Source organism: Theropithecus gelada, chromosome 7b, assembly GCF_003255815.1.
Source record: "Theropithecus gelada isolate Dixy chromosome 7b, Tgel_1.0, whole genome shotgun sequence".
Classification (NCBI taxonomy): Eukaryota; Metazoa; Chordata; class Mammalia; order Primates; family Cercopithecidae; genus Theropithecus; species Theropithecus gelada.
Genome location: NC_037675.1, coordinates 61,385,946 through 61,396,028, shown reverse-complemented (window position 1 = coordinate 61,396,028; position 10,083 = coordinate 61,385,946). Strand labels below are relative to the sequence as shown.

At 36.2% G+C, this 10,083-nt stretch overlaps 1 protein-coding gene across 1 annotated transcript in view; it reads right to left on the bottom strand.

Annotated features, from left to right (window-relative positions):
* Positions 1–231: 231 nt before the first annotated feature.
* Positions 232–10,083, bottom strand: part of LRRC9 (leucine rich repeat containing 9) — a 139,046-nt gene continuing 129,194 nt past the window's right edge. The window contains exons 31-33 of the mRNA XM_025392508.1: positions 5,873–6,017; positions 1,692–1,860; positions 232–468 (exon numbers count right to left, since the gene is read on the bottom strand). Of these exons, the coding sequence (XP_025248293.1) occupies positions 429–468; positions 1,692–1,860; positions 5,873–6,017 (354 nt within the window). The 3' untranslated portion in view covers positions 232–428. The remainder of the gene's footprint in view (positions 469–1,691; positions 1,861–5,872; positions 6,018–10,083) is intronic.

The following is a 10,083-nucleotide window of genomic DNA, read 5'->3' as shown; positions in this document are numbered from 1 at the left end:
CTCTACAAATGAAAGTATGCCTATTTCCTAAAGTTATCTTTTCTTAGTGTCTTCCTATGACATGCCATAATGATGTTTCATGACTAAATGTTTCTAATACCAGAACTAAGCATTCAGTTCTCTGGACTTTGTTTCATGTCACTTTTATCTTTTCAGATTGTTGTCTGATGTAATAGTTCATGATTTTTATGATATAGAAATTTAAACAAATAACTGAAGATAACCATAAAGAAAGTTTAAGAGAGGTGATATTAAATCAAGTTCATGAAGGGTAATAGATTATCTTCATATGGAACTGAAGTGCTTCAGTAACTTAAGTAACATGATTATCTTTTTTTTTCTTTTTTTAACTGACCTCTGTCAGCTAGTTTTTGTACAACTACTAAACAGTTAAGTTTCTTGGTGTATGCTCATTTCTCTTTAGGCAGTTACATTCGATTTGATCTTGGAAAGTTGCTCCCAGAAATTCTGCAAGAAGTAAGATTTAATTAGTCGAATAGTGGTGACTTAATTTTGTAATGGATCAGCTAACTTAAGGTAATTCTGCAATAAATAATTTCTGTATTTTAGATGTGTGCAATTTCAAAAAGATAAAATGATCCCAGTGGTGGCTCACACCTGTAATCCCAGCACTTTGGGAGACTGAGGCAGGTGGATCACCTGAGGTCAGGAGTTCAAGACCAGCCTGGCCAACATGGTGAAACCCTGTCTCTACTAAAAATTGGCCGGGCATGGCGGCACATGCCTGTAATCCCGGCTACTCAGGAGGCTGAGGCAGGAGAATTGCTTGAACCCAAGAGGTGGAGGTTGCAGTGAGCCAAGATTGTGCCATTGTACTCCAGCCTGGAAAACAAGAGTGAAACTCTGTCTCAAAACAAACAAACAAACAAACAAACAAAAACTGTGGACTCAGTGGGACATGGCTGATTACATCAGGAAGAGTCAGTGCAGCAAGAGCTAGATCTGCTGCTGGAGTAGGTCATTTTAACAGATGAGCAGGAGCATGGATGCCAGGAAAATGGGGGACAGGTGGACTCTAAGAAGTCAAGTGTTGAGCAGAAGAGTGTATTCTTAATGAGAACTAGCAAGGTTCTTAGGCTTTGAGCTGGGCTCTAAGGCTAGATTCAGACTGGAGAAGGAGGCAAGTAGGAATTTTAAAGAAAAATTGGAAGAATTTACAAAATTCTTAGCCTTCACGATTTCAGAGAGTTGAATTTATCTGCTGTTTAAAGCGAACTGCTTTGCAAATTCAGTGAGCAGAGTTGGTAGAGGATACAATTAAAGTAGTTCCCATGTAGCTATTTCATTGTTCCCTCACTAGTGAGCACTAGTACTCTGAATTATTTGACCTTCATAGCCATTTCTCAGCCTTTTTCAATTATTATGTAAATACACCAGACTTTGGGAAAGGTTTGGTGAATGTGGTAATTAAGAAGCCTTATGCTATCTGACAGTTTTTTTCTAGTTCCCAGAGTAAATATATAAGAGTACATAACAATATTTCTTGTTTTTTTTTTTTTTTTAAATTTATTTATTATTATTATACTGTAAGTTGTAGGGTACATGTGCATAACGTGCAGGTTTGTTACATATGTATACTTGTGCCTTGTTGGTGTGCTGCACCCATCAACTCGATGGAGAGTAGTTTTTTAATGATAAGAAATATTAAGACACAGAGAAAATAGCTTTACCTTCTCTCATCTTGGTTGCTCTGGTATATTTGTGCAGTCGGAGATGCAATATTCTGATGTGATAAAACAGATGGAGAGATACCTATCCCTCTGAGTTGCTGGAAAGCGATTTCTGCATGGATGCTCCGAGGATTATTTGTCAGAATCCCAGCATTCTTGTTTTTTTTGTCTGAAATTAGAAATTAGAAATTTGAAAAATTAAAATTATGAAACAGTGGGAAACATTAACATAAGCATTAAGCAATATAGTTTGGTTGTCCTTCAGCTGAATATATGCTATACATGTTTCATAAAGTGAGTTTAAAATTTCAAATAAAAATATAGAATTAGGATGTATTTTTAGCACTTGATGTGGCTTAAATTTCTGTGAGGTAGTGAATCAGTTTGATTTTTCCTAGATAATATTTTAAACATATAAATATCCAGACCTGCATGCTATAATAAATGTGCAGATAAAGTGATTATACTTTTAAAAATTGGGGCAGCACAGTCAAAAAATAGGAAAGAGATTGCAGGACTTTTTCAGCACATAACAAATCTTGAAGAAAGTAGCAGGCATACCTCGAAAATACTGTGGGTGTGGTTCCAGACCATTGCGATAAAGTGAGTCACATACATTTTTTTGGTTTCCCAGGACATACAAAAGTTATGTTTACAACTATAGTGTAGTCTATTAAGTGTGCAGAAGCATTATGTTTTAAAAAAACACTGTACATACCTTAATTTAAAAATACTTTATTGCTAAAAAATGCTAATGAACATGTGAACCTTCAGTGAGTTGTAATCTTTTTGCTGTTGGAGGGTCTTGTCTCAGTGTTGTTGACTGCTGACCAATCAGGGTGGTGGCTGCTGAAGGCTGGGATGACTGTGGCAATTTCTTAACATAATACAACAATGGAGTTTGCTGCATAGATCAAGTCTTCCCTTCATGAAAGATTTCTGTGTACAACGTGATGTTTGATAGCACTTTCCCCACAGTAGTTCTTTCAAAATTGGAGTCAGTTCTCTCAAACTCTGCCACTGCTCCATCAACTAAGTTTGTAATATTCTAAATCCTTTGTTGTCATTTCTACAGTGTTCACAGCATTTCACCAGGAGTAAATTCCATCTCAAGAAACCACTTTCTTTGCTCATCCATAAGAAGCAACTCCTCATCCATTCGAGTTTGATCATGAGATTGCAGCAATTCAGTCACATCTTCAGGCTCCACTTCTAGTTCTCTTGCTGTTTCCACACATCTGCAGTTACTTCCTTCACTGAAGTCCTGAACCCCTCAAAGTCATCCAAACTCCCATTAGGGTTGCTATTTTGACCTCCTCTCATGAATTAAAAATGTTTTTAATGGCGTCTAAAATGGTGAATCCTTTCCAGAAGGTCTTCAATTTACTTTGCCCATATCCATCAGAGGAATCACTATTTTATTTTGTTTTATTTTATTTTATTTTATTTTTTTGAGACAGAGTCTTGCTCTGTCACCCAGGCTGCAGTGCAGTGGCGCGATCTCGGCTCACTGCAAGCTCTGCCTTCTGGGTTCACACCATTCTTCTGCCTCAGCCTCCCGAGTAGCTGGGACTACAGGCGCCCACCACCTCGCCTGGCTAATTTTTTTGTATTTTTAGTAGAGATGGGGTTTCACCGTGTTAGCCAGGATGGTCTCGATCTCCTGACCTTGTGATCTGCCTTGGTCTCCCAAAGTGCTGGGATTGCAAGCGTGAGCCACCACTCCCGGCCAGGAATCACTATCTATGGTAGTTAGAACAGCCTTACAAAATATATTTCTTAAATCATAATACTTGAAATTACTCCTTGATCCATTGGCTGCAGCATGGATGTTGTGTTAGCAGGCATGAAAACAACATTCATCTCTTTTTACTTCTCCATCAGAATTAGTAGGTGACTAGGTATATTGTCAGTGAGCAGTAGTCTTCGGAAAGCAATCTTTTTCTCAGCACTAGGTCTCCATAGTCAGCTAAAATACTTAGTAAACCATGCTGTAAACAGATGTGCTGTTATTCAAGCTTTGTACATTGATAGAGCATAGATTGATAGAGCATAGACACAGTAGATTTAACATAATTCTTAAGAGCCCTAGGAGTTTTACAATGGTTGAGCAATGGTTTATTTAAGTTGAGCAATGTATTCAACTTAAAGTCACCAGCTGCACTAGCCCCTAAGAAGACAGTCAGACTGTCCTTTGAAGCTTTGAAGCCAGACATTGACTTCTCCTTTCTAGCTATGAAGGTCCTAGATGGCATCTTGTTCTGTAAAGCTGTTTCATTTACATTGAAAATCTCTTTTTTAGTGTAGCCACTTTCATCAATGATCCTAGCTAGATCTTCTGGATAACTTGCAGCCGCTTCTATATCAGCACTTGCTGGTTCACCTTACACTTTTATGTTGTCTGATACAATAGTTCATGATTCTTTCCTTAAACCTCATGAAGCAGCCTTTGCTAGCTTCAAACGTCTCTTCTGCAGCTTTCTCACCACTTTCAGCCTTCATAGACTTGAAGAGAGTTAGGGTCTCTGGATTAGGCTTTGGCTTAAGGGAATGTTGTGGCTGGTTGATATCTTATCCAGACCACTTTATCCATATAAGCAATAAGATTGTTTCAATCTCTTATCATCCATGTGTTCCTTGGAGTTGCATTTTTAATTTCCTTCAAGAATTTTTCCTTTGCATTCACAGCTTGGCTATCTATTTGATACAAAAGGCCTAACTTTCAACCTGTCTTGGCTTTCAACATGGCTTCCTCACTAAGCTTAATCATTTCTAGCTTTTGATTTAAAGTGAGAGATGTGAGATTCTTCCTTCCTTAGAGGTCATTATAGGGTTATTAATTGACTTAAAAAGATTACTGATCACAGATCACCATAACAAATATAATAATAATGAAAAAGTTTGAAATAGTAAGAGAATTACCAAAATATGATAAAGACACAAAGTGAGCACATGTTGTTGGAAACATGGCATCAATAGACTTGCTTGATGCAGGGTTGTCACAAACCTACAATTTGTAAAAAACTCAGTATCTGTGAAATGCAGTAAGACAAAGTATGCTTTTACCTGAGAAGTAAGTTAGTATCTGAGAAGTAAGTTATGAAGATGAATTCAGGGTTAAACTATTAAAAAATATAAAAAGATAATGACATTCCTGAAGATGACTTTGTTCTGTTAACGAGGTAATAACAATTTGATATGCCCAATTTTACTGTAGACAAAAGCATAACAATCTTTGTTGTAGACAAAAGCATAACAATCTTCATTGTTATTAAAACCTGGAAGTCATAATGACATATAAGTATGAAAAATGAGACAAAATATAACATCTTAATGGAGTAAATTATGCTGGTTTGTTTTTCACTGGGTTTCTTTAAAAAACTTTAATCACATGGAACAATCTGCTATTTTTTATAGTAGGCTCTTAGATCATTTTATAATTATTGTGATGTTCAGTTTTATTGTCTAAGAGTGGTCTGAGATCAAATGAGAAGTCAGAAGGAATGGAAGAGGTAAGCCCTCAGAGAAGGAGTAGTTACCCCCAATTTTGCCAAAATGATAACCAGAAAAGATGTGGAATTAGGGAACAGGCTTATTCTAAACTTGAACTAAAACTTATACAGCAGAATAAACTGCTTCCATGCTTGTTCTTTTAATATACTCCCTGTTTTAAAACTCCACCTCTTGAAGCTCTTCTCTAGTATTTGCTTAATGAATATTTTCTTATGATTTCAAGAGGAAAGTGAGATCTCTCTGCAAAATATCCTTTGTACCCCAGGATTCTGTTATGCTTTTACACCTCTGATTTCCACTTTTAGCAGGATGCACTAATGAACTGCTTTTAGTAGTTGTTTGCTCTGACATCCATGAAATGAAATAAAAGCTTTGGAAAGATATGTCAGGAAATAACTGTTCAAGTATCACAAAGTTCACATTGCAAGTAAGCAAATGTTTAGTCACAACATACTAGTAGCTGAGTACAAAAAAAGCTATAATAAAACTAAAAATAATAAAACTATAATCTCTGAAATCAAAATGGCCACAGGAAACTTGAACAAACATGCAATTTTAGGAAATGTAAGTGAAAAGGAATTTTAAGTAATATTAGAAATTAAAGTGATATTTTTATTTCAAATGAAGTGATTCTTTTACATTCTATCTGAAATTCTTTGTCAAAATACCTTCAACTTCAGGAGTTAAAGTGACGTCAGATCCCAAGCAATGGCTGAATCCACTAGGCAGAATTACATTTGTTACCTTTATGGGAGGAGTTTTCACTTGGCCAAATGATCTGCCATCCATAGGACAGTGGGTAACAGGAATAAGCTACATAATAAAATAAAAGTTAATAACATCTCATCTCCAAAACTCAGATCAATAGGCTTAATCCTTATAATAAGTCCGAGTTGACAATCAAGGTTTTTTTTTAGTCAGGAGCTAACTGCTTGCCTAAACTCAGAATTGGTACTAGGTAAAACCTGTAAAATCAGCAGAGCTTTTTGGGGAGTAAACCTCCCTCAGAACCTTGTGTTCTTTTTTTTTTTTCAGACTGCATTGTACCATCATTAGAATCTAGTGCTTAACAGCAACTCGCCCTTTCCAAAGAGTCTTAACAAGGTAAGTATGGAACTAAGAACATAAGAATTAAAACTTCCCCATTGTAATGCTTTTTCTTTTTTTGTGTGAATAGAATTTCTGGAAGGTAAAAGTTGTTTTTCGAAATCTTTATGTTTTTCACATTACCTAATCAGATGACTTGCAGTTAATTAGTTTTCAGAACAAACAGTAAATATAATGGGAGTTAAGAAAAGCATCTTATGATAATCAATTTTAGTGAATGTAGTAAAACTCTCTAAATAGTATTTACATTTCACACCTGCTGAGGAATAAGGGACTTTTGTAAGAATTTCAGGAATCAGCAAATAGAGGAGAAAAATATTTTAGGCAGGAGACTCTTGCTTCCCCTAGAAATGTATGCCTTCTCTGCTTTCGTTAAGACTGACCTCGTTTATACGTGTGAATTCTGAACGTACGATTCAGCTTATTTAGAGATGGAGGCCTTTTCTGTTTGTGTAAAATTACCTATTTAATCTCATACTTCAGTAAGTGTTACCAAGAATGCTGCTTTATAATGAATGCTAAGGTATTAGTCCTTTTACTAAAGCTGGTCAGTCCTAAATTCCCTAATGAATTCCTTTCTGGGAGTTTTTTCCCATCACTAATCTAGAATGCTGTCAAATTTTCTTCTGAAACTAAACCCCCAAAATATTTTGGTTTAAAAGAACTTTAGATTTCATTTATTTCCTCCATATTTGCTGTTAAAAAGAAAGGCCAGTAGCAACTAAGACAAAGACAAACACATTTGACTGATAAACTTCAGAAGTTTTCTGGACTTGAGTCTCCTGAACAGCTAGTTAAAAGAAATAATGGCTTGATTTTGTTCTAGTCCTGAAAATAATTAGTGTTGAATCTAAAAAAAATTCTCTAAAATAAAGATTTCAAATATCCCCTTTATTTTACTAACCATATATAGACAAATAAAAAATAATTTTAATGAAGTATTTACATACAGAATAACTAAGTGGAAAGATGGTTAAATTCCTATGTATAGCACTGATTTAAATAGCAAGAATATGTATCTAGAATAACTGAAGATGACATCATAGTACTGTAAGGGGAATATCTGAGTTCACTATATGATAAATAGAAAAGAACAGCCGACAAACAAACCCCTTAGTAAAGTATTAATTATTGGTTGAATTTTGAGTTATGCCAAATTAAATGCTAAATTAAACCAACGTTTAAAGAATTTTATATGAAAACTGCGATCGTCAAAGTTCTAAGTGGTTATTTTATGTCTTTTCAATTTAGCCTGCATTACCTTAAAACAGAATTTATGAATTTTTATATGGTAATTTCGTAGGTCTTTCACTGGAGCCCTCACATAAGTGGTATGGCAGGAAGAATAATGCCCCTCCCCCAAACATATCTACATCCTAATTCCCAAAACCTGTGAACCTTGCCTTACATGGCAAAGTACTTTGCAGGTGTGATTAAGGGTTTTGAGATGGGGAAATTATCCTGAATTATCGAGGTAGAAGGAGGCAGAAGGTCAGAGAGAAGGGGAAGTGATCATGGAAGCAGAGGTCTAAGTGATGGCATTGCTGGATGACAGCCAAGAGCCAAAGAATGCGGATGGCCTCTAGATGCTGGTAATGGCAAAGAGTAAATTCTCTCCTAGAGCTTCCAGAAAAAATGCAGCCCTGCCAATCTTTTTTTTTTTTTTTTTTTCCAAGACAGGGTCTTTCTTTTTTACCCAGGCTGGAGTGCATTGGCACGATCTTGGCTCACTGCAACCATCACCTCCCAGGCTCAAGAAATCCTCCCACCTTAGCCTCCTGAGTAGCTGGTACTACAGACATGTGCCATCATGCCTGGCTAATTCTTTTTTTTTTTGTAGAGACAGGGTTTTGCCATGTTGCCCAGGCTGCACTCGAACTCATGGGCTCGAGTGATCCACCTGCCTCAGCTTCCCAGAGTGGTGGAATTATAGGCATGAGCCGCCAAGCCTGGCCCCTGCAAGTATTTTTAATTTTAGTCCTTTAATACCGGTTTTCAGACTCCTGACCTTCAAAACTGTAAGACAGTATGTTATTTTAAGCCACTAAATTTGTGGTAATTTGTTGTAGCAGCAATATGAAACTAATACAGGTGGCATACATTTTTCAAGAAGTGACCTGCTTCAGGAATATAAAAAAGGGAAAAGGAAAGAAATCATCTTAAATCACTGAACTAAATTTTATTTGACCATTTGCTCTCTTTTGAAAGACTGGGGCCTGTGACAAGGATTTGAGTAGATGGCATTAAATGATGCACTTTTTTTGTTACATCATATAGATCAATGGCTAAATTTCTTTTTGGAAACCATAGTTTTTAGAAAAAAATTTGTAGATATAGTCCATAAATGAATCAATTTCCTTTGCCTAAACTAAATAATCTTTTTAAAACATTGTACAACTTTTTAAGTCACACAAGTCTCTGTAGCCACTTTGACCTATAATAGAAGCCCTTTGGTTAATCAAAAAATGTCAAGATTATTTTAAAAGAGTTAATAAAAAAGTAAGGGGGCCAGGTGTAGTGGCTCAAGCCTGTAATCCCAGCACTTTGGGAGGTCAAGGTGGGTGGACTGCCCAAGGTCGGGAGTTTGCCACTAGCCTGGCCAACATGGTGAAACCTCATCTCTACTAAAAATACAAAAATTAGCCTGGTATGGTGGCACATGCCTGTAGTCCCAGCTACTCGGGAGGCTGAGGCAGGAGAATCAATTGAAGTCGGGAGGCAGAGGTTATAGTGAGCCAAGATCATGCCACTGCACTTCAGCCTGGGCAACAGCGCGAGACTTCGTCTAAAAAAAAAAAAAAAAAAAAAAAAAAAGTAGGGGAATCATTGTCTAATTGATATTCATCTTAAAAATATATGTAAAAGTACATGCATTCATCAATCTTTTGATGAAGGACCAAGGCTTTTTCTGTAGGCAAGGGTCCCTTGATTGGTATTTTTTATGTGATTGTTTTTGGAGACATCATAATCTTATTTTGTCTACAATTTCCAGTTTTGGTTTCTTTAAAGTAGTGAGAATTTAAAGGCATGTGGAAAAGATCCGAACTTTGAATTTGTCTAGCTTTTAAAAATAATTTCCTTACATGTTTTCTCTGCATCTTTATCATTTTCTTCATATTTTGTTTTTTTCTCCCACATCTAATTTGATCCTATAGGGGAGGGTGTTGGAAGGGGTGAGGAGACAGAGAGTGCTCTTTATCCAGACTTTCCAAAGTATTCCATTTGGTTTTCATAGACAAATAGAAATAATAATTTAAAATTTGCACTTAGAGTTCCTGTGTTTGTTTAAAATAAAAAGAACTGACATACAGTTAGCTCTTGATAAGTATATGAAGGTACTGCTGAAGGCAGAAGTGGACTAGAGAGGAGCCTCAAGTATCAAAAGTTGAGTGTGTTCTAGAATTGGGAGTGTCACTGGAATTAATCTGGTGAGTTCAGTGAAAGTCCGTTAGAGCATGTATGGTAGTCCTAGCTCTTTCCTATTCAGTATAATGTTTTTAAAGTCACCTCTGTTCATAGACTCTAATGTCCTTGGTTTCTGGTTTTCACTTACATCAGAGATTCATTTATATTCTCTACTGTGGTCCAGGTCTTCATAACATCTCTCTTGGATTATTTTAAAAGCCTCTTAGCTGGTTTCCCTTCCCCTTCCAGCCTCTTTTTTTCTCAAACCACAGCATTCTAACAATGTGACCTCTCTGTTCAAAAACCATAGATTTTCTGTGTTAAATTTAGTCTTTAGAAGATGGTCATGAAGAAACTAGGTGGTCAA